Raw genomic sequence first — 24,061 nt, forward strand, 5'->3', positions numbered from 1 at the left:
TGGATGTAGAATTCAGCTTTCTGAGAATCCCAGATTGTTATTATTAGCTTCTTTGTCCTTCTCCTCCTCCTGTTCCTCCTCCACCAGTTTTCAGTGCTTATTGCAGCAAAGAAAGTGTTGGGAGGCAACTCAGTGTTGCCTTAGCTCAATGGTACAGCATCTCCTTTGCATACAGAAAGTCTGAGATTCAATCCCCAGCACCTCCACTAGAAGGATCAGGCAGTATGTGATGGGAAAGACTCCTTGTCTGAAATGCTGGGGTTCCCCTGCCAGTCATTGTAGATAATCCTGAGCTAGATGGACCAGTGCTCTCACTCAGAATCAGGCAGATTTCTTCTTTTATTATTATTATTATTATTATTATTATTATTATTATTATTATTCTACCCCACCCGTCTGGCTGAGCTTCCAGCTAGAGAAGAGACTGAATAAAGCACAATGGCATACCTCCATTGCTCTCCAACCCCCCATTATAAATTATGAAGAGACTGAATAAAGCACAATGGCATACCTCCATTGCTCTCCAACCCCCCATTATAAATTATGAAGAAACTGAATAAAGCACAATGGCATACCTCCATTGCTCTCCAACCCCCCATTATAAATTATGAAAAGCAAATAAAAGTAAGATGCTGTATAAAATAAGACAATCACACAATCCTGCATAATTTAGATAGGTCACGGAAACTGGTTCGTTTTTAAAAAATATGAAAGAAAGCTCAGATTCTTAGGAACGTGAATCCTGTGGCTTTTCTGTGTCCTTTGTTGATTTGCAAACATATACAAAACATTTCCACACCTACCACTGTTCTTTCCTACCTCCATTTCTTTCTTCTCAATCACTATGTTTGAGGGCTTCCAAAGGTTGGCATGATATACTAGCTATTTGTTATTTGTGATCTGCACAAAGCCCTCTCTTCCTCTAAAGGGCTCAGGAGAGAGGCGAAGCCTACTTTCATTTGTGCCAGGGTTTCGAGGAAATAGCAGGGTCTCTTCCAAGTCATTTGAGAGAGTTTCTGCTGTTTTCTGATCTTCAGCTTCTGCAGAACTTGGGGGACGGGATCTGAGTGCGCTCCTTAAGCTTTGGGTACTTGTCCTTGGCAAGTAGATTTGTAGAATACAAGGCAGTGGCTACTAGCTGAGACGGCTATGTTGTAGTGTTTCTTTGAATGCCAGGTGCTGAGATCCCATTTGACATCAGATCCTGACTTGAGGCTTCCCAGAAGCATCTTGAGCTGGCCACTGTGAGAACAGGATGCTGGACCAGCCACAATGGCTATGCCATGCCTCCACAGTCGGAGGCAGTAAGGCCTGTGAATACCCGTTGCTGGAAGCTTCAGAAGGAGAGAGTGGTCTTGCACAGTGGTACCTCAGGCTACATATGCTTCAGGTTACATATGCTTCAGGTTACAGACTCCGCTAACCCATAAATAGTACCTCGGGTTAAGAACTTTGCTTCAGGGTGAGAACAGAAATCACGTGGCAGCGGGAGGCTAAAGTGGTGCGTCAGGTTAAGAACAGTTTCAGGTTAAGAATGGACCTCCAGAACAAATGGAGTTCTTAACCCGAGGTACCACTGTACTTGGGTCCTGCTTGTGGGTTTCCCACAGGCATCCGGCTGGCCACTGAGAAACTGGACGTTCTTATAACTAGATGGGATTTTGGTCTGATCTGGCAGGGCGCCTTTTACGTTATTAAACAAATCTGACCTCCTACCCGTCTTTTGCAGGTACCTGCCACTGTAACCCCTACGGTTCCTATGGAGGCAGTTGTGACCCTGCCACGGGGCAGTGCTCCTGCAAACCGGGCGTGGGGGGCCTAAAGTGCGACCGCTGCGAGCCGGGCTTCTGGAACTTCCGTGGCATTGTCACCGACAGCAAGAGTGGCTGTACCCGTGAGTATTGCAGTCTCAACCAGGAAGGGGAAATTTTTGCCAGGAGAGCCTGGAGGTTTGCATGACTCCTGCCCAGCATCAGCAAAGCTGTTCGGTGGCAGAGTGAATGCTGACATTGCATTTTTACCGCGTGCTCTTGGGAAGGTGCAGTAGATCAATAGTAAATCAGGCCCTTTGCATGCAGAAGATCCCAGGTTCATTTGTTTTCCAGCACCTCCATATAAAAAAAGGGTCTGATGGTAAATCATAGAATTTTAGAGTTGGAAGGTACCCCAAGGGTCATTTAGTTCAATTTTAGGAAGCACAGCTGAAGAATCCCTGACAGATGACTATTTTTAAAACAGTGAAAGAGAGTCCACCACCTTTTGGGGGGGTCCATTCGACTGTCAAGCAGCTCTTACTGTCAGAAAGTTATTCCTAACGATTCACAGAATCATAGAATTGTAGCATTAGAAGGGACCCTGAGGGTCATCTTGGCCAATCCACTGAAATGCAGAAATCTCTTTTCGTGTAATTTGAATTCATTGGTTTGCGTCCTGCCATGTGGAGTAGCAGAAAACAAGCTTGCTCTATTTTCCATGTGGCAGGCCATTAGATACTTTAAAATATGAAGCTAATTGGATCCATGAGACTTGATATAAGGCAGTTTCACATATCCAATTGTCTTTTGCATGCAGAAGGTTATCTCCCTGTTGGGCTGGGGAAGACCTGCCTAATACCTTAGAACAGCCTCCTCCAACCTGGTGCCCTCCAGATGTTTTGTACTAGTGCCACCATCAGCAGACTCCCATGCTCTTTGTCTGAGGTCTGCTCATTTTCAGACTGTTTTGGCCTTGGCAGTCATACAAGGAGCAAACCCTCCTTGGGAGTCCACGCCCTGCAAGACCAAATCTGTGAGCAATAACAACGTCCAGGTCTGGAGGTCAGGTCACATCCACTGTATGTGGCATGAAGTCGTTTTTCAAAGAGCTGCAGCACGTAGCCAGATTTACAAAAGGTCTGTCTTAGGTTCAACTTGTGCGTTAATTTGAAACAGATGAGCCTGTGCTTGTAAGATGTGGAGCAGGCCTTGCGGCAAGGGAAATCGCAAAGCCCTGTCAACAGGCTGGAGGAAGCTGATCTGACCAATTCCGTCTTGTTGGTTCATGGGAGTTGAAAACTCCAGATGTTAAGTGGAAGCTTTCCCCCTCCAATCCCCTTCTAATAATAATGTTCTGCAAAAACATACCTTTCCTTTCCTCCAGATGGTAGAGAAATTTGTTCTGATGCCTTCCAGATGCTGGCCAAGGGAGAAACCCGACACTCTCTTTTCCAGATGTTAGTAATAACCATTTTGGGTTTCACTTAGCCAGATGTTAGTAGTAGTCCCCATGAGAAATGTATTCTTGCTCTCTTCCAGATGTTAGCAGAAGCCCCAAATTTAATCCCGCCTGTTGTCTCCAGCTGTAGAAATGAATATTTTGCCAGCTGACTAAATAGGAATCAACCTACATTTTGTTCCTAGCTTGAAAGTGTTAGGTTTTCCTGCAGACTTAAACCTTCCACTTCATAAGCTTTTAGTTCTTGTTCCTGAGGTGACATGTGGCTGAAGGCTCAGTAAAATTGATGAACCATCCACCATGCTACATTTACATTTATTAATGTGAAACAACAACAAATATCTTTCAGAGTATCTACTTCCAGTGCAACTTGCAGTGATACGAAATTAAAAACAATAAAACAAAAAGAACAGATTCACACATACAAATAACTATATCAATGTTTTATTTAATTTTATTTCTTACATTTATATCCTTGTCTTTACTCTAAGGAGCTAAAGGAAGCTTATGTGGTTCTTGCCCCCTTCCTCTCCACTTTATCCTAACAACATCCCTGTGAGATAGCTTAGGTTAAGTGATATGATGGCTGTCCCAAAGCTTCATGGGTGAGGGGGGATTCAAATTGCTACAACTTTCCAGTCTGACACACTAAACACTATATAAGCACAACAGCATAGTAAAACCCAAGTTAAGTAGTGCCTTAAAAAGAAGAGGGGGAATTAAAAAGGCTCCACCTAGGTACCAGGTAAGCTTTCTTGACTGGGTACCACAACTTAAAAGGCCGCCACTTGCCTAACTCTGGTCATCATAGGTCACTAGGTGAGTGGGGTGCAGAAGAGGCAGACAGCATTCTACCCCTCCTCTGGCAGCCCTCTGCATTCCTTTGCTAGGTGCAGAGGAGAAGGGTGTTCTACCCTCTCCACTCAGCAGCAAGCAGTGCTCTGTCCTATCCTTGTCCACTGTACGAGCCCACAGTGCAAAACAGCAAGGTAGGTAGGCTGCTTCAGCACCAAGGAGAGCAATGCAACTTGTGCTCCAACATGGAAGTGAACTGAGGAATTTTTGGCTTCCAGTTCTATGGGCACTAGTGCTGCGGCTAAGAATCCAGTCTAGCTCCTTAGCACCTAATTCTGAATCCTGGTTGTTGCTGGACTCTGGAGCCAATGACATGTACTGTTCATTCTTAGGAGTAAAAAAAATGCAGGCTAGTAACTTTTGGTTGGGTTAATTTAGACTCCAGGCCAATAGGCTAGTAGTTTGCTGGTGGAATGCAGTTTTCCTTCTGCTCACCCCTAGCTAAAAACCCAGCTCTCTGTTTCCCCACACCAGTGTCTTCCATTCCCCCCCCTCCATTTTGACACCCCAGATGGCCCCTTATATTTCTGTTGAGAAATTGGGGCAAGGGATACAGCCCAATCTTGATCACTTTCCCTAGATCTGTATTGAGACTATTCCTCTGTGCAAATAAGGAAGTGAACTGCGATAGGGCAAGTGGTGGTGGGGGTTAGGGGAGAGAGAGAGAGAAGTGGAGGCAGGGGAAGGCTGTGTTAATTTCAAGCTCCATTGGAGACAAAAGCAAAGGAATCGATAAGGTGGTGAACGGGGAGAGGGCGGAATTATCATGGGAAGAAGAGTTATTTGGAAAGGATAGCAAACAACAAAGAATTGTGTGTGTGTGTGTGTGTGTGTGTGTGTGTGTGTGAGAGAGAGAGAGAGAGAGAGAGAGAGAGAGAAATTATTATAGTGATACCATCCCCCTCTTCCTTTCTCTCTTGGGTGATGGATCTGAATTGTTCTGAAACAGTCATTCCTCAAATGGAGATGGCTTTATCCATCCCAGCGATTAAAAACAACAAGCCCTTCCTCAGAGTTCAGCACTGAACTGGGAGTTGAGACTCTTGGGTTCCATCCTGGGTGCTGAGAACAAGTGTTACCTCATTAAAGTTATAAAAGCCCACGCTCACAGTAGGCTTAAGAGCTAATAAGATCACGCTGGGAATTGGGATGTGTGCATCTAATGGCATCACTCATTAACCACTGGAACTGACGACTGGAAGGGGATTGATGAATCCTCCACCATCCCAAACCCAGGTGTCCCTTCTCAAAAGGAACCCGCTGTCTGCAAAATGAACCAGAGAGTTTTGTTTTCCGTTGAGAGTTTTCAGACAATAAGTGGTTTTATCTTATAACTTTATGTCCCTCTCCCTCCCATTCCCTTCTTAAACTCTCAACAGAGAGCTGGGAAATTCATTGGGGGTGGGTTCGGGGTTGCAGTCAGGATTTGCCTGTCTGGTGTGCCTAGAGAATAGAGCCAAGAACATCTGCATTTGTGCTCATATGCCCTTTGATTTGGGGTCATGATTGGGAGTTTTACAAGACTGGCTGGGTGCAGAGGAATGGTGGGAAACACCAGCTGGGGAACCCCCAAGGAAAGAAGACTCAGAGCCAGGAGATTGGTGATGGGATGACGATGAGTGGTCAGAGGGAGAAGAGGGAGCAGATTAGCATGAGGAGGTGCTAGAAGCTGAAGAGGCAAAAGGATTTAGTGATCAGGAAGAGGCTGTGGCAGAGAGCAGTCTGGAATCAGAGGCAGAAGTGGAGGCTGAAGAGAAGGGGGACCAAGAGGCAGAGGTGAGGCAGGCTAATGATGAATCCAAGGAGTCTCCCCCTCCAGCTGTAATCAGCTCCCCTCCCCCTTGGTCTCCCAGACCCTGCAGGGGTATGAAGAGGGCAGAGCAAAGACAGATCAGGCAGAGAGGTCTCAGGTTGCAGCTGCCTCATTGGGCAAGAACTACTGGGGAGTTGCTGTTCTTACTAGGCCTGAGCTGTTTCGTTTCTTTGAATAAAGAGTTAACTTCGCTGACACCTTGTGAGTTATTGTTGATCTGCACCCAGCTATATACATGGCCCTCCATGTTGACCTCAACTATCCATGCAGCCCATTAAGAACGTAAGAGGTGGCCTTAACTCATATGTAAACATTTTTGAGGTTTGCACTTCCACAAATGCCACACAGATGGCAGTTCCTGTCCAGTCATGACAAATGATGGTCACATCCAAACCACACATTTGAAGCACTGTTGTGACGCTTTAGGAATGACTCCTTTAGTGTGGCAGCACCTGTACTTTGTGGAACTCCCTGCCCATTGATATAAGGCAGGCGTCATCACTGTACCCTTTTAGTGGCCTGATGAAAACTCTTCATGTTTGGCTGCATCTGTTCTTAATTTTTTTATTGTGTTTTAGAGGTTTTAAAATAAGTTTTTGTTTTATTTTAAATGGTATTTTTTAAAAAAATCACAGAAATGTTTGCCCTCACCCCCACTCTGGGCTCTTTTGGGAGAAAGGGCAGGATTAATAAAGATATTAAATAAAATAAAAGGATATCTTAAATACGTAAAAGAACAAGAAGAGCCCTGCTGGAGCAGAACAAAATCCATCTAGTCCAGAGTCCTGTGTCTCTCACAGTGGGTCCATCAGGTGCTTCTGGGAAGCCCACAAGTGGGGCAGAAAGGCAGTAGCCCCCTCTCATTGTTACTGCCTGATATTTTCAGTTGGTGGTGGAGTGGAGCACATAGCAAAAGGGAATAGTCTCTTGGCATTTGATGTACTTTCCCCCACTGGCATTTGTTACCATTTCCCTTTAAAACTTTCATATGGCAGTGAAATCTATAAGTTAAATGATGCATTGTTATGACAGTGTGCTAAGGGTTGTTAGGGGACTCAAACACCCCTCCATTCTCTTCGCAGAGCTACAATTCCCAGACTTCCCTGGGAAGAGGGAGAGTGATTTTTAAACCACTCGAGAATTATAGCTCGGTGAAGGGAAGGGGTGCGTGTGTGCCTCCTAACAATTCTCAGCACCTTTAGCAAACGACAGTTCCCAGGGGAGTAGCCATGGCTGTTTAAAGTAGTATCATAAGGCTTTAACTGGATAGGGCCAGAGGGAGAGGGGGGAATTTCTGTGTCATATATTCAGTTTGTTCCTTCCCATCCTGTCGCCTTCCTGTGAAGCTTGCCACTGTGATCCCGTGGGCTCGGTGCGCGATGACTGTGAGCAGATGACAGGCTTGTGTTCCTGCAAAACCGGCATCACCGGCATGAAATGCAACCAGTGTCCCAACGGAAGCAAGCTGGGAATGTCTGGCTGCGAGAAAGGTGAGCGGGGAGGGGCTGCTTTCTTCGTGGGCTTTCCTCTCCCACGTTAGTTTGGAGAACCCAAGATTGCTGCATAATACAACTGTTTGTGAATATGGCTTTAACACCTCTCTGGCTGTGTGCGCCCCACACATCCTAAAGCACATTGCTTCCCCCAGAGAATCCTAGGGTTCCTGGCTCTATTAACAAACTACAGTTCTTTGGGGGGAAGTCATGTGCTTTAAGTGTGTTTTATAAATGCAGCAGTGTAATGGCATAATCAGAAGTGCAAGGTCCCTTCATGGTAGTCACAGCCACACCCTTCTAAGATTAAAGGTAAAGGGACCCCTGACCGTTAGGTCCAGTCGTGGCCAACTCCGGGGTTTCAGTGCTCATCTTGCTTTATTGGCCAAGGGAGCCGGTGTACAGCTTCCGGGTCATGTGGCCAGCATGACTAAGCCGCATCTGCCGAACCAGAGCAGCGCACGGAAACACCGTTTACCTTCCCGCCAGAGCGGTACCTATTTATCTACTTTGACGTGCTTTCAAACTGCTAGGTTGGCAGGAGCAGGGACCAAGCAATGGGAGCTCACCCCATCGCGGGCTGATCAGCAAGTCCTAGGCTCTGTGGTTTAACCCACAGTGCCACCCACGTCCCTTCCTTCTAAGATTATACAATATTAATTAGGGGTGCATTGCAACAATTAATGCAAGTCTCCATGTATTGCTTTTTAGCTAGATCTACTATTTCAGCATGTGCACGTACATGGACAAAGGATTTGGAGTGCTCCAGTATCTTCTTTCGGGGGGGGGCCTTAAGTTGTGCTTCCCATGTAGCTCCATCCTATATAACAGAACTTGCACACCACTCTCTTGAAACGGAAGCACCTTGTGTTTTCAGTGTTCCTAAATGCTTAGCATACAGTGGGGGCATGCAGTGGCTAAGAAGCTCCCCTTTCGTGCAGAATGGGCAACTCTAGGATGCTAGAGACAGGGACCCTGCTGCAGAAACAGTGACCTCCCGTGACCCCAGACCACTTCCCCACTGCTCAGATGTGTGGTGTGCATGCCACCTTCATCATCTGCAAAGGAAGACCTACCAACTGTTAGGCAAAATCCAGGTGTATGAGTTTTCATGCCATGCCTCTACTGTTATTTATCCTACCCTACTCAGACCCATCTGCACCCTCATCCTGCACTGAAATGGTGTGTGAGTTTGGGGCGTCCTGCGTGGAAGTAAATGGCTTTGCACACTGTGAGTGCCCATCTCCACTCTGCACGGAGGCCAACATGACCAAGGTAAGTAGACACAATTGTGTCCATTGTCAGCCCTATTCAGTATAGGACACACCCACACCCACACACCCATGACATTAGTAGATCTAAGCTAGTCATGTCATTAATTTCAGTGAGTCTCTTCTGACTAGGACATCACACGGGAGACAACTCCTAGAATTTATTGTTCCCATTTTACAAATTGGGGGAACAGATGAGCTTATTTACAGCTGAACTCGAGTCACCTGTGGTCTTACTACAACCTGACCTTGCTTCACCTTCCACTGCTCTCTCTTCTCGTGTTAGCTGTCGCCAAGAAAGTACTTCTTCATTCAATGCACAGTTAAATCATGAAACCTGCTCCCTATCACCACCAACCTGGATGGCTTTAAAAGACAACTGGACAAATTCATGTCAGATAAGGCTGTCAGTGGCTATTAGCCTTCACAGTCGGAGGCTGTATTGTTTTTGAATATCGGTTGCTAGAAACCACAGGAGGCGCTTGGGCCCTGCTTGAGGGTTCCTGGAGGCACCTGGTTGGCTACTGTGGGAACAAGATGCTGGATGAGATGAACCAATGGACTGATCCAGCAAGTTTTTCTTAATGTTCTTACACTTTTATGTTCCTACCCCCCCCCCCCCAAATCCTATTGGTCTTTGATCTCTGTCCCTGTTGTATCAGCAGAGGAGCATCCCTATTGCCTCTCCACTGGAGAACCTGGATAGCTCAGTTTAGTGCACGATGCTGATAACGCCAAGGTTGCAGGTTAGATCCCTGTAAGGAACAGCTGCATATTCCTGCAGTGGACCGGATGATCCTCAGGGTCCCTTCCAACTCTATGAGTCTGAACTGCCATTATCTGTTTCACTCTCTCTCACTCATTCATTCACACACACACACACACACACACACACACACGTCAACAGGCTCAGGGCTGATGCTCAGCAGCCATTGGATTAATTGTTTTGATTAATTCTTTTGCTTTCTGCCTTACTGTGTTTTTGATATGGCTATAATGACTGTGATGGCCCCCTTTAATTTTAATCCTATTATTACTGAGTGCTGCTTTCATCTCAACACAGTTGCTGTGGAAAAGTGGAATTACAAATACTAAATCTGATCAAATATCCTAGGTCTGCGGCTCGGACGGAGTGACCTATGGTGACCAGTGCCAGCTGAGGACCATTGCCTGCCGGCAAGGGCAGGTCATAGAGGTGAAGCACTTCGGCCAGTGCCAAGGTAAATACACGAGCACCATGTCAAGCTTCTTGTTTGGGCAGTGGCGTAATGGTTGTAGAGTGTTGAACCAGGACTTGGGGCGCCAGGGTTCGAATTCCCATATAGCTACAAAGCTTCCTGGGTAACCTTGGGGCAGCCACCATCTCAAAGCTAACCTACCTCATGGGGATGTTGTGAGCAGAAAATGGGGAGGGAGATACCATGTATACCACCTTGAGTTCCTTGGAGGAAAAGTTGGCATATAAATTTAATTCATTAATAGAGAGATAAATAGGAACTTGGGGACAATTGATTGGTTGATTTCATTTGCACTTTGCTCTTTAGCCAAAAAGGGTCCCACAGTGGTTTATATGCAGCCAGGTAAAAACAAGACATTCCCTGCCTATAGGCTTACAGTCTATACAGTGGTACCTCGGGTTACATACGCTTCAGGTTACAGACTCCGCTAACCCAGAAATATTACCTCAGGTTAAGAACTTTGCTTCAGGATGGGAACAGAAATCGTGCTCCGGCGGCGCGGCAGCAGCAGGAGGCCCCATTAGCTAAAGTGGTGCTTCAGGTTAAGAACAGTTTCAGCTTAAGAACGGACCTCCAGAACGAATTAAGTACTTAACCCGAGGTACCATTGTACTTTTAAAAAAATGACACACAAGGGGAAAGGGACAGGGAGGGTGGGGGTGGGGATCAAACTCAGGCATCAAATCTTAAGCAGCTCTTTTTAACTACTACTGACAATCAGTTATGATTACCGGGGGTGCTGGGGATGCAGTTGTGGGGTTATGGACCAGCTAAAATGGACCCAGGACTATATATTTATTTTTACCTTTGTAACCTGCCTTATAGACCCAGTAGGTCCTCACAAAACATGAATGGGGATACTGTGACCTTTCTGATGTTGGGCTACAACTCCCATCATCGCTGCCCATTGGCAATGCTGGTTGGGGCTGACAGGAGACAGATCCACAGCTAAAAATGTCCATTTAAAAAAAACCACCAGTGGAAAGATCCAAATGTCAAAAGCTGCCGTCAAGGTCTGAGTTAAGGTCTGGGAGCTATTCAACCTTCCGATGTTGTGTGAATGTAATAAGCAGGGCTCAAATCTTAATGACGAGCCTTCAGGTTTTTCGACCCTGTAATTGTCAAAAAGCCAGATATCAGATTTGTTCTGAAACAAAAGAGAGCAAATATATACACTCTTTTGAGCCTTGGTGCCTGATGAGAGGTTATTGATTTTGGCATGTGATATGCAAGCCAATCTGATGTACTCACTTGAGTTGCAAACAAATTGGTATGGGAGCAGGTCTCAAATTCCAAAGGCGTGCTTTGAAAATCTGTTATCTCACAATCAGCAGTGGAGCTAAGCCATTTTAGACTCTTGACTCCGTGGCCATTTTTTGTGTAGCAGGGTGTGTGTGTGTATGTCTTTAAATAATAAAGTGCATTACTTCACCCACTCCAACATGCAGTCAGCACATCCTACTGTATTTGAGGTCCCTCCTGCTCCCTTCTGCCCAGTGGGGCCCTGGACAGGTGCCCCAAAGTCTTGATGGCACCACCACTAAAAGAACTATTTCACCCTAGTTTTAACATGGCGATGAAGAAGCACCATGTGTCACACATGCAAACTTGTCACTAATCAGAAAAGTAGGGAAGGCCCCTCATTCAGTGGTAAAGTGCCTGCTTTGCATGCAAGAGGTCACATGTTTAGTCCCTGAGATCTCTAGTCTGGAACCCTGGAGAGCCACTCAGTGGAGATTGTTCCTATGATAGCCTGCTAAGTGCTTTGCAAACTACAGACAGCAGCACCCATGAGGTTTATTCACCCACTTCTCTGTCCCCATATGTGACGTGGGCTGACCCAGCTTTGGCAGGTGATGTGTTCTGCAGGCGTGACTGGTCCTGGCCTGCCTCTTAACCACTGCCTTCCTTTTGCTTTCCCTGCAGAATCCATCACTCATGCCAGCCACGCTACACCACCTGCAACCTTGGGATCGCTTCTCCCTCCAACCCCTCAAGCCACCCCCCAGGTTCCTGAGCTGCCCAGGACGCCAGGCAGCTCCCAGCACTTTGAAGTCAAGGCTTCCCCACAAAGCCACCCAGTCACGCGACGGATCAGCACCTCCCCTCGCCCAGCCACAACTGCTTGGACCATGCATGGTGTCCGCCAGACCACAATCCGACCTCTGTCGACTGCCCCGGTTGTCCCAGTCACCAGCCAGCCAGCTTACGTTGAGCCAGGCAGCGCAGAAGGCAGTGGGGACCCAGAGATGGGCATCAGTGGAGACCAAGAAGGCAGTGGCGCAAGCTCCACCGGTAAGCTGGCTGTGCCGTTTTGATGTCAGTTCTTTGTTGCCTGAGGACCATGCAAAGGGGTCATATTGGCCTGGCAATGCATTCTCCCATGCATTTTATACCTAAAAGGGTATGCTGTAATCTGGGTGCCACTGCGGAGAAGGCCATGTCTCTGGAAGGGGGGGGACCACATTTTTAGGCTGGCTTTGCTGATCAAGTTTTTCTTTAAAAAAAATTGTGACTACCAGGGTCTGGTTGGACCCTACATAGCAAGTTTCTTGTCTGTGTGGCTTTGGAGTGCAAGACACTCAATGGCTACTAGCCACTTAAGGCTATATTCCCCCTCCAACGTTGGAGGCGGAATGCCCCTGAATACCAATTGCTGGGAATCATAAGTGGGGAGAGTTGCTCTCATTGTCCACCTAGCAAGTTTCCCATCAGAGTTGGTCACTGTGAGAAGAGGAGGGTGGACTATGATGGGCCATTGGCCTGTTCCAGGAAGGCTCTCCTTTCGTTCCTATTCATTGTATTCTCTTGGGATGGCTTTAAAAAGTGGACTAGGCAAATTCACAGAGGAGAAAGCTCACAATGACTACTAGCCATGCCTCTGAATGCCAGTTGGTGGGAACCACAAGGTGGGAGATTTGCTGTTGTGCTTGTGTCCTTCTTGTGGCCTTCCCGTTGGGGCATCTTGTTGGCCCCTGTGAGAAAAGGCTGCTGGACTAGATGAGCCCTTTTGAACTGACCCAGCAAGGCTCTTCTCAGAGGCAAATTTGCAAATATTTTCCTCACAGGAAACGTGGTAGCCCTTTTATCACAGACCTGTCCTGCAGGAATCTGATCGAGGAAAACAACAGGATTTCCACAAAGAAACCTCTTGTGGTTAAAATCCTAAGAGTTCTTCCTCTCCCCCCCCCAAAAAAAAAGATTTAAAGCCTTCTTCCTGTTGTTATGCAGGGGATGAGGAGATGGAAGAAGCAAGGGTCACGAGCACCCCAGTTATAGAGAGGGCCACGTGTTATAACACCCCCTTGGGATGCTGCTCTGATGGCAAGACAGCTGCTGCCGATGCAGAGGGAAGCAACTGCCCAGGTAAATATAGTTTTGTTCAATTGTAGCCTGACTTCCATGGGCAAAGTGGTCTGTAACTCACCTTAGTTGGGAACAGAATCCCAGCTCTGCTTAAAATCCATTAAACTGTCAGCCTGGGGACTCAGCAAATTGTAGTTTTGCAAAAGAGGGTACTGTTGTGCTCTGAGGTACAGCATGGCCCAGCCAGGGTGTGGGACAAGGTTCAGGCTGGAATGCAAGGCACATGTTTGGGTTGGATGCAAGGCAAGGTCCAGGGACACAGAGCTCTGAAGCTGTTCTGGGAAGGAACAAGCTATAACAGAGCCCTTATATAGTAGCAGCAGGAACAGCCTTACCGGTAGCACCAGCTGCGTTTCAAGAGGCTGTTCTACTTCAAGGACCCAGTCTTCTCCAGTAACCTCCTGCTGTGACGGAGCAAGGGAGCCTCACGTTTTCCTGGGAGTCCTCTGAATCACTTCCTTGGGCTGGGGGTGGGGGCCGAAAGCACTTCTGGGGCTGACCCTGCATGCCCTCTTCTGCTTCAAAGTCCTTGCCCTCATCCCCTGGAGCTGAGGATTCAGGCTCCAGGGTTATGACGGCCATGCACCTTGGTGAAATTTGGTCAGCATTGTTACTCTGTCCTTGGCGATGCTTGAAGACTAGCTCATTTCAAACCTGTTTTTCCTGACCTACTGCTCCACTGCCAGTGAACCCTGGGTAAAGTAATTCTCTTTTAGGGACCAGGCCTTAAGTTCCCTCACAAAACTTCAGATCTTTCTAAGAGATGAACCATGGCAGTCAACGCTGTTTCAGCCTACGTTCAATGTTGACAATGTAAACATTCCCTTGGACCAGGGATGGGGAAACCACGGCCCTCCAGAGGTTGCTGGACTCCCATTTCTGATCAGCCCAAATCCTCCTGGCCTAGTTTGGTTGGGGTTGAGGTGAGTTGTAGCTCATCAACATCTGGAGGGCCACTTTGCCAGCTGCCCTGAAGCTCCTGCCTGGCTCCTTGTCTGCTCTACTGTTGTGGCCTTGGGGATAACAATGAGAGGTTTGAGGGCCAAGGCAGCGGAAGAGGGAGAATCCAGTATGGTGGCTGGAATGTCTGGGTCCAAAGGCTCCTGAAGGTCTGACCATGGTGTAAAGGGATCATTAGGGAAGGAGCTGATTTCGTAACCGTTTATAACAGTGTTGTACCAATCTTTGGTGCGACAGCATTTGGAATATTGTGTACGATTCTGGTCACCACACTTCAAAAAGGATATGGTAGAGCTGGAAAAGGTTTGGAAAAGAGCAAGCAAAATGATCAAGGGGGTGGAGCAACTTCCCTAGGAAGAAAGATTATACCATATGGGGCTTTTTAGTTTAGAGAAAAGGTGAGATTAAAAGGCAACATCATAATTTATAAAATTATGGAGGAAGTGGATGGGGGGGGGGGGAATTGCCTCTCTCGTAGCACTAGACTTTGCAGGACTGACAGCTACAGACATCCCACTGATGTCTTCTAGGAGGCTGGCCTAGTTGCTTTGTGTTTCCCCATTCTTTTGAAAGGATGCAGTCCTGACCATGCCCATTGTGATACTACTGCTCATTGCCTGTTTTTCCTGGGGTTGAGTGGGCGGTCTTTTGAAGTCCATGGAAACATCAATGCGTCTGAGGAAGAAGGTTGCTTCAGACCCTCCTAGAGACTGCAGAGGGAATGAAAACAGGGCAGCCAACAGCAGCCTAATGGGCTGAGTAGATTTGACTCTGCCTGATACCAAAACTAGAGCAATCTGCCTAAGCGGCTTCTCGAGTCCAGCTCTGCTCCTCAGCAGTAGCAATTACAGCAAAATGTCTCGTGGCACCTTAAAGACTCTTGGCTGTTTTTGCTGAAAGACAAGCAGAGATGGCTGACGCCTCTGGAACTTGAGCAGAGATTGAGCCTGGGACTTCAGCAGGCAGGACACTTTTTGCTCAGCTACCACTGAGCTGTGGGTTAAGCTTGATAATCAGAATGTTTCCCAGGTGTGAGTGTCCTGATTTCCCCGTGGACACATGAAGTGGCTTTATCTTTACTGAAGGGAAGTGTATGCTACCCTTCCTCCCAAAGGAGCCTAATAAAAATCACAATTGAAAACAAAACAAAACCACGTTGGAGCATTTCAAAATGTAAAACAAAAAACAAAAAACCCAGCAGAACATCTAACACAAATTTAAGAACAGATGTAACCAAATAATGCATTTGGATAGAGCATCTGAAGCAGCAAACCTGCATGGCTTTATTTGAGGACTGATGTATTTCACAAAAAGTAAGTTTCTATTCCCTATTGCTACAGAGGTGAATGTCAACATCCCTTTTTGTCTCTCATTATAGCTCTCAGAATAGAAAAGCATAGCAAATGGACAGATATTTAGGGTTGTATCCAATGCTACTCCTACTCAGAGTCGACCTGCTGAAATTAATGGACATGAATCAGTGGGTCTACTCTAAGCAGGACTAAGCTGGGTAAAACCTTAAAAATCCCCACCACCTGTCTTTTTGAGAAATTCTGTCCCCGGCATTGACAGCGTTTTCTGAAAAACAACCTTTACTTTTGTCTTTTTGAAAATGTGGTAGAAATGTGGTAGAAAATAAAAGGAAGTTGCATCAGTAAAACTGGGAAAATAAGTGTCTTCCATCAAGACTTGTTTAAAATTAATATATTCATAATTCAACATTCACATGAAGTAGAAGGGAAAGGAGGCAAAATTATCTATACATCCCCCTCCCCAATATTGTGAAAGATATAGGATGCTGACCACATATAGCTGGACTGAGATGATATCAAACATAGGAATCCCACTAAGTCACATTAAGGCTTAGGCTGGTAAAATGTTTGAATTGCTTTCATCACATGTGTCTCCTTTTTCTCCTTCATTTGTGTTTTAAGGATACAGAGTACTCAAATTCTCTTCTGCTTTTAAAGGTGTTTTGCTATGTTAATGTGTCAGAAATAATCTGTATGTATAACAAAATGCTGGCGTTCGCAAAGGGGGCGTCACATTTCTGCAAAAGAAATAATTGAATAGGGTTGTATCCAGCCACGCCCTTTTCAGAATAGACCCACTTAAACCAATGCACCTAAGTTAGTTATATCCATAATCTTAAATGAATCTTAAAAGTAGAACTGGCATTAGATACAATCCTCAATTTTAAAAAAAATTAAAACACAGGTTTATGGCAGTACTCTCATGCTGCCACTAAACCTTACCCTTACCTGACCGTAGCCACTCACTTTCACCCTTGTCCTTTCCCGGGTCCCTTCGGTCCTTGCTTCTATGGTTTCTTAGAGAATACCATGCGGCAGCTGTTTCTGCCTCCTCTTTCCTTTCTCTCCGTCCCTTTGGGAGTTTCCCAGAAGCCCACGTTTTCTGCATGTGAGCCCCGCACTCCCCCAGCCTTTGTTATGTGACATGTATTCCTTCTTCCAGCTAACCGTCTTGTTCTCTTATTACTCAGCCAGTCCAGGACAGCCACCATCCAGGGTGGAGCTTGGAGGAACCTGTATGGTAAACTCTGCCGATTCTAAAACACTTGGAGCCTTCGCCTTATTGACCCAGCATTCTCAAAATACTAACCTCCATAGCGCTGAACACCCCCAACCCCAACCCATCCAGACTAACCCCAGACTCTGGCACTACCCATATACTGCCATCTTTTCGCTTCCCCTCCCCGCCAAGGGACTGAACACTCTTTATGGTTGCTTTGCTGTGAATACTCTGTTGTTGTTGTTGTTGCTGTTCATTAATGCTGTTTGCTTCTCTGTTGAGCTAACAGATTTGTGTCTCCTCCTCTGACTTCCCACCCCTTCCCTTCAGCAACAAAAGTGTTCCAGGGGGTTCTCATCTTGGAAGAGGTGGAAGGCCAAGAGCTTTTCTACACGCCAGAGATGGCTGACCCCAAATCGGAGCTCTTTGGAGAGACCGCCAGGAGCATCGAAAGCGCGGTGAGCACAAATGAATAGGAATAGGACTATGCTGAGGCCCTAACATCAGCCCCAGAAGCCCTCCACTTTGGCCTACGATTTGGTTAGCGTGCATTAAGGGTAGGCCTCTTCAGTGGTAACCTCCACACTTGTGGAATTCTCTCTCTTGAGGTTGTCTTCCTCTCGTTAAGTGGACCCTAAAGGAGCAACCAACGAGACCTGCAACAAAATGTTACCATGTGGATGGTCTTTGTTCAGGATTCCAGATACTCCATTGAGATCGTCCCCCTACCCCCCCGTGCCTCTGGTTTTGCATTCCCTTTCCCAATGTGCTGCAGCTGTTGAGCAAGCTCAGTCTACCTGAAAGGTCCCTCTGCAAATGTTTCTAAAGATTTTTCTTTCACATTATCTCAGGGCTTCACCAAGCCTGCTGATACTTCTTCTCTGATGGTTCATAGCCTGAACATCAGAAACAGATGAGATTACAGTATATTTTACAGAATATTCAAAACCATTCACGTACCTGTGTTATATATTTACTAAAAGACAGAAGTCATGTGAAATGTGAAACCCTTCTTGCTTTCATTTTACTTTCTCACTGCCCCACCTGCTGGACCTTTAGCTGGACGAACTTTTCCGCAACTCTGACGTCAAGAAGGATTTCAAGAGCATCCGGGTACGAGACTTGGGCCAGAGCAATGCCGTGCGTGTCATCGTCGAGTCTCATTTTGACCCAGGTGAGTGCCACACTCTGATTTCTGCTGGATAATAATAATAATAATAATTTATTATTTATACCCCACCCATCTGGCTGGGTTTCCTCAACCACTCTGGGCGGCTCCCAACAGAATATTAAAAACACGATAAAACATCAAACATTCAAAACTTCCCTGAACAGGACTGCCTTTAGATGTCTTCTAAAAGCCAGATAGTTGTTTATTTCCTTGACATCTGATGGGAGGGCGTTTCACAGGGCAGAACAGGGATCATTTTCACTGGGCTGACCCAACAGGTGCATGCCCTGATTCTGTGAGAACACAGACAATATATGGGAAGTGGTGGGGAAAACGCAGACATGGGAAGTGGTGTCTGGTATAGAGTTACACCAGATACCATTTCCTGTGTGTGTGTGTGTGTGTACACACACACACACGGCCGAGTACAGTACTAAGACCTTTTAGATAAGTGCTTTATAAGTGCTTTGGATTCCAGCTGATTTTTAATATGTGTTTCTTGCAGCAAAACAAAATTTTGTTTTAATGCCCTCCAGATCCTCCTTCTTTTTACTGGATTACCTAAATCATTAAGAGTCCAGGAACACATTTTTACACTCACGATGGTATTTTAAAAGCAAGACAATCGTATTTTCCTTTGGTTGAGATATGATAGCACTGACATTCATCCTTGTTCTTCTGTTCCATTTCCCTCCTGCTCCCTTCCAGCCAAATACAGCACTGCAGCTTAACCATTAATAAACCACTACCCTTCATAGAGTCTCCTTGGTAGAGACACCATATGGATTCAACTGGTGAATCCATGGAAAAGGTGCATGGATTAGGGAATGAGATAAACACTACTTCTACTGCTCTTCCTGAATATCAAACATACAACTTAATACACAGCAAATTAACAGGTCACCCAGGTATTATTTCTTAGGATCTCATGCACAGCTATTAAATGAAGGTTCCAAACTATATTCTAGGACTAAATTATGAGAATAAAATTCCATTCAAGTGTTCCATTCATTGTATTTGCTTTCCCGTAGGATTTTTATACTGTTTTTCTTTTATTTACATTGCCATTTGTATAGATCCTCATTTGCTTGTTCTTCCTCTTCTTCCTACAGCTATCTTCTTGGAATTCTAATTTGTCTGACAACGGCATTATTATTTTTGAGTCCAATTAGTTTAAATGAGTAGCCCCATTTGTATTGTATCCTAGAGTCACAGAGCAAAGCCGTGTATTTTTTTGAAAAACTCTTCTTTTCAGTTGCGTTTCAGCACACAAGTAATTGAAGATTGAGACTTTTTGTCCCTATACAGATAGATCCTAGGCATCTCAGGCTGCTTTCATGATTTAGTCCTTTAAATAAAATCACACCATTTTGGCTGTGAAGTCTCTCGGTCGTTGCCCTGCAGGCAGCTAAGGAGTGAGGGCCCTGTGCGCTCTTTCCACATCACTCAGGACTACTTTTAAGGCTGGAAATTGCTTGTTAAGCCATTCAATGAAAATGCTTTCTTTTCAGACCTTCAGTCCCCTCAACCTGTTCAGCACCCCTCCCCTCAATCTAAAATTGCTCCTCCTGCTTTAACTCTCCTATGATTCTGTGTGTGATTGGAGATTTGTTGTAGTTTTGATTAATTTCTTAATGGCAGATTTATGTCTCATTCTGAGTTCCAACGCTTCACTGGCTGCGGCTGACAAATCTGTAAGTTTTGCAGATAGAGCCTTTAAGTTCCATCTTAATTTCACTTTTAAAATCTGCGAATGCCGTGTTCTATTGCTCTTTAAGATCTTTTCAAAATTGCTTTAAACTGTCTTGAAAGAGCTCATAATCCTGTTTGGAAAAGTGCACAGATTTCCAGGCCATGGTAGGGTCCATTTCTTAATCTGTTGTGGTTGAGTTTCCAGTGCTGTCCTTGAGATTAAAGTAACTGCTCAGTTATTTTTCTTTTACTCCCTGAGAGGAGGAGAGCACAACCCTTGATTTGCCAGTAATTATTAGGATGTCCCCAAGCTTTGAGACTCTTAAATTGCTAAGAAGGGAGGTGGAAAGTCAGAGCAGATGGATTATTCCATCATCTTAGCATATGATGTCATCATACTCCCGAACTTCCATTAAAAAAAAAGCAGGTTTTTAGGCCTTATGATTGTGAAGATACACTTGAAAATGTGTGAGTGATGCCTGACAAAGCCTCAGATGCCAGAAGGGTGGCTTAACAAGCATAAATTTGCCTTAGGTCATGGAAATGGTTTCGTACTTGTGTTCCAAACATGATTCCAGTTAGAGCAAAGCTCTGGCTTGTCTCTAGCTAAGTTCTGCTCAGAGTAAACCTATTGAAATTAAAGGACATGTTACTTCATTGGGTCTACTCTGGGTAGGACTAGCATTGGATCCAACCCTCTATCTCTTACCTGTAGGATTAACATGGTGCAGAATGTCCATTTAAAAAGAATGAATAAAATAATAATAAGTACAGAGTCGACACACAGCCCTATATTTAACCAGACAGAGAGAAAGGGAGGCTCTTGCCTATAAGAAGGTCATTTGTAAGCTCAAAGCACGTCTGAGCCAGAGGGCAAAAAATATCTCCTCCTAAGATGTGCCTTTTGCCCTGCAGCAAGGACCAACAGGGGAGGTCTGTGGCTGGAACTGACTGCGCGCTGGCCCTCCAAACTCTTTTCCGTGGGAGTTGGGGGGAAATGAAAGGGGATGGTTTCCAAGGGTGGCGTGAAAAGGATGTTTCAAACCTTCCAGTGCCTCATTCTCCCTCCTTCCCTTTCCTGGGTCCTTGCAGCCACCACCTACACAGCTGCCGACATCCAGAGGGCCCTTCTGAAGCAGATCAAAGCCTCCAAGAAGAAAACCATCCTCGTGAAAAGGCCCCAGCAGGAGAACATCAAATTCATGGACTTTGGTGAGTTCCTCCCCCAGGCCAATCCTCATCTGCATTTTCCCTCCTGCCTTTTCCTTCCCTCTCTGCCTGGGTCCTGCTTTTTTCCTTTTCAAAAGATGTCTCCACTTGGCTGCTTTCATGCCTGGAGCCTATCAAAAAGTGCCTACTGGCATATTGACCCCCCCCCTTCTTTTCCACTTTCGTTTTGAAACACCGGTAAGTTTCTGTGCTGTTGAGCCGCAGAGATTCATCTGGACTCCCCTGTGTGGGGGGATGGGGGGGGGAGATCTGCCTTTTTCCAGCCTCAAAGCCCTCCTTGGTTCCTTTTGGAAAGAAGGGAGCTTTACCACAGTTAATGAGCATGAGATCTCCCCCGCACTTTTCATCCTTTGCTGTGTCCCCAGCAAAAGCGCAGAGGAACAATGTTCGCATTGCAATTGATGGGCTCTCTTAATGCAGAAAGAAGTGCTTGATATGTAAAAAGCACCCTTTGCAATCTGAGAGCTGGGACTGTTCAGGTGTGACGATACCTGCAGATTGCAAGATGTGTTTTTGAGCACGAATGCTCAGGCCCAGGTGTGGCGACAAGGGTTGGCAAACAGCCTGATGCTTTGTGTTGAACACCCCCCCCCAAAAGAAAATCAGAGTCAGCAAAAGAGAATTTTTGCTTTTCCTCGTCCAAGTTAAGATCATGCATGTTGCCTTTCCTGGAGGTCTCTGAAAGCTTGGTGCTAGCAACGAATAGCAACATAGAAAGCAATCTTATACGGAGTCAGACCATTGCTCCCTTCAACTCAGCATTGCCTGCACTGACTTGGTACTGTCTCCCTCAGAGTTCAGGCAGGGATCTCTCCCAGCCCTACATGGAGATGCCAGTGATTGAACTTGGGACCTTCTGCATTCAAAGCAAGTGCTCTACCACTGAGCCACATCCTTTTTTGAGCCAGTGTGGTGTTGAGAGCCAGTGTGGTGTAGTGGTTAAGAGTGGTAGTCTCGTAATCTGGTGAACTGGGTTTGCATCCCCGCTCCTCCACATGCAGCTGCTGGGTGACCTTGGGCTAGTCACACTTCTTTGAAGTCTCTCAGCCCCACTCACCTCACAGAGTATTTGTTGTGGGGGAGGAAGGGAAAGGAGAATGTTAGCTGCTTTGAGAATCCTTCGGTTAGTGATAAAGCGGGATATCAAATCCAAACTCTCCTTCTTTCCCCAGAAGAAAGGGACCTCTTTAAGCAGTGCCCCCAAAACTCACTTCTCCTTTACTGGCTTTCCCTAGACTGGATCCCCCAGCTTTTCACCACCACGACCACCACCACGACAGCCAGCACCATGGCACCGGCTGCCGCCACCACCCGCCACTTCACCACCACTGCTGTTCCCCGGGCCCTGTACCCAGGGAGGTCCAATGGTAAAGCAAGCGGGGCAGTCACCACCAAGAGGCCTGTCACCACCGCTCCAGCCACCACCGCCAGGAAGAAGCCCATGCGCCTGACCCCAACCCCAAAGAAGCCAACACGGCCCTGCGATTCCCACCCCTGCCTGCACGGCGGCACCTGTGAGGATGATGGCCGGGAATTCACCTGCAGTTGCCCGGCTGGAAAAGGAGGGGCAGTTTGTGAAAAATGTAAGTGTCTTGGTGAGGTGGTACTGTGTTTGTTGGGGGGGGGGACACACAGCGGAGCCCTTTTAAAATAGCCCAGCAGATACGGTTGCCTGCAGTATGTGATTATGCAAAAAAAAAATGGAGTGGTACCAGGTTTGAAAAAAATTGACTGCCCAAAGCTAGCGAGAAGTACAGTGGTACCTCAGATTAAGTACTTAATTCGTTCTGGAGGTCCGTTCTTAACCTGAAACTGTTCTTAACCTGAAGCACCGCTTTAGCTAATGGGGCCTCCTTCTGCTGCCGCACTGCCAGAGCCCGATTTCTGTTCTTATCCTGAAGCAAAGTTCTTAACCCAAGGTACTATTTCTGGGTTAGCGGAGTGTGTAACCTGAAGCGTATGTAACCCGAGGTACCACTGTAGCAGAGGATAAGCCTCACACCTCTGTTTGCCCAGGGAGCAGGCCAGCATTTTGAAAAGGACTTTTGTCTCAGCACAGCAAGGCAAGTGAATCTGCAAGTCTCAAGGGCATTTGCTATAGCCTTGTCAGTTGCAGATCATTGCTGCGCCCTTGCTTGAATTGAAATGGGATGCTTTCTATCTCAAATATCAAAGACTCCAGATATATAATAAGGTTTTTGCGCTGTTTCTTTTCTCCCATTCTGCTTGCCTTTTTTTAATAATAAAAAAAACGCTTCACCTTTTACACTCTACCATCTCTGCCTGCCCTCTGCAGCGATCAGGTACTTCATCCCCAGTTTTGGAGGAAAATCCTACCTGGCCTTCAAAATGATGAAGGCGTACCACACCGTGCGCATTGCCATGGAGTTCCGGGCTTCTGACCTCAGCGGGCTGCTCTTGTACAATGGGCAGAACCGCGGCAAGGATTTCATCTCCCTGGCTCTGGTCAACGGCTTTGTGGAGCTCAGGTGAGTGGGCTTTGTTGTGGCTCAGGGACCACGCCAGCTGCAGGAACAGAGGGGAGGCTGAGAGAGACAACTTATCAGAAGAGCCCCGGCTGTGCCAGAGCAAAGCCCCACCTAGTCCAGCATTTCCCAGAGTGCTCAGCAACAGACCTATAGCAGGTGTGGGGAACCTCAGGCCTGGGGGCAGTATGGTCCTCTCCATGTAGCCCTTGGAGAGTTTGGAGCTGGGGGCATCTAAACATCAATCAGGGTGCACTGGGACACCTTAAAGTGTGTCCTTCCTCAATCTGGGCATCTTCCCAGGTGGCGGTGTCAAGAATTGGTGGGAAGTGCTATATCATACAGTAGAGGGTACCAACCTTTCATGACCCAAGGGCCACATTTGTCCTAGATCAATTCTCTGAGGGCTGTCAAACAGCAGTGGGGGGGGGCACTTCATACAACACATATGCACACTTACCTGAGTTGATCCATGCAAATCAGCTGCAGAGAAGAGTTGGGTGCTGAGCTTGGTGGGGGGTGGGGCTGCATCCATTGCTAGTCCTACTCAGAGTAGACCCATTGAAAGTTATGGACATGACTAACTCAGGTCTGTTAATTTCAATGGGCCTACTCTTGAGTGAAACTTGGTTGGATACAACGCTTTTTCTTTTATTATCTTTGTGCCACTGCCACCCAAATTGATAGGCCATAAAAGTCCGCCTGAAGGACCGGATCAGGCCTCTTGGGCAGAGGGTTAGC

The 24,061-nt window shown here is 46.5% G+C and overlaps 1 protein-coding gene across 1 annotated transcript in view; it reads left to right on the top strand.

Moving 5' to 3' along the window:
* Positions 1 to 24,061, top strand: part of AGRN (agrin) — a 239,401-nt gene that overhangs the window by 189,082 nt on the left and 26,258 nt on the right. Inside the window, 11 exon segments of the mRNA XM_081870652.1 lie at positions 1,730 to 1,894; positions 7,228 to 7,371; positions 8,525 to 8,649; positions 9,760 to 9,865; positions 11,810 to 12,178; positions 13,115 to 13,249; positions 17,072 to 17,199; positions 17,801 to 17,915; positions 20,697 to 20,816; positions 22,070 to 22,417; positions 23,131 to 23,323. Of these exon segments, the coding sequence (XP_081726778.1) occupies positions 1,730 to 1,894; positions 7,228 to 7,371; positions 8,525 to 8,649; positions 9,760 to 9,865; positions 11,810 to 12,178; positions 13,115 to 13,249; positions 17,072 to 17,199; positions 17,801 to 17,915; positions 20,697 to 20,816; positions 22,070 to 22,417; positions 23,131 to 23,323 (1,948 nt within the window).

This window comes from Podarcis erhardii (assembly GCF_964252035.2).
Source record: "Podarcis erhardii genome assembly, chromosome: 7".
Lineage (NCBI taxonomy): Eukaryota > Metazoa > Chordata > Lepidosauria > Squamata > Lacertidae > Podarcis > Podarcis erhardii.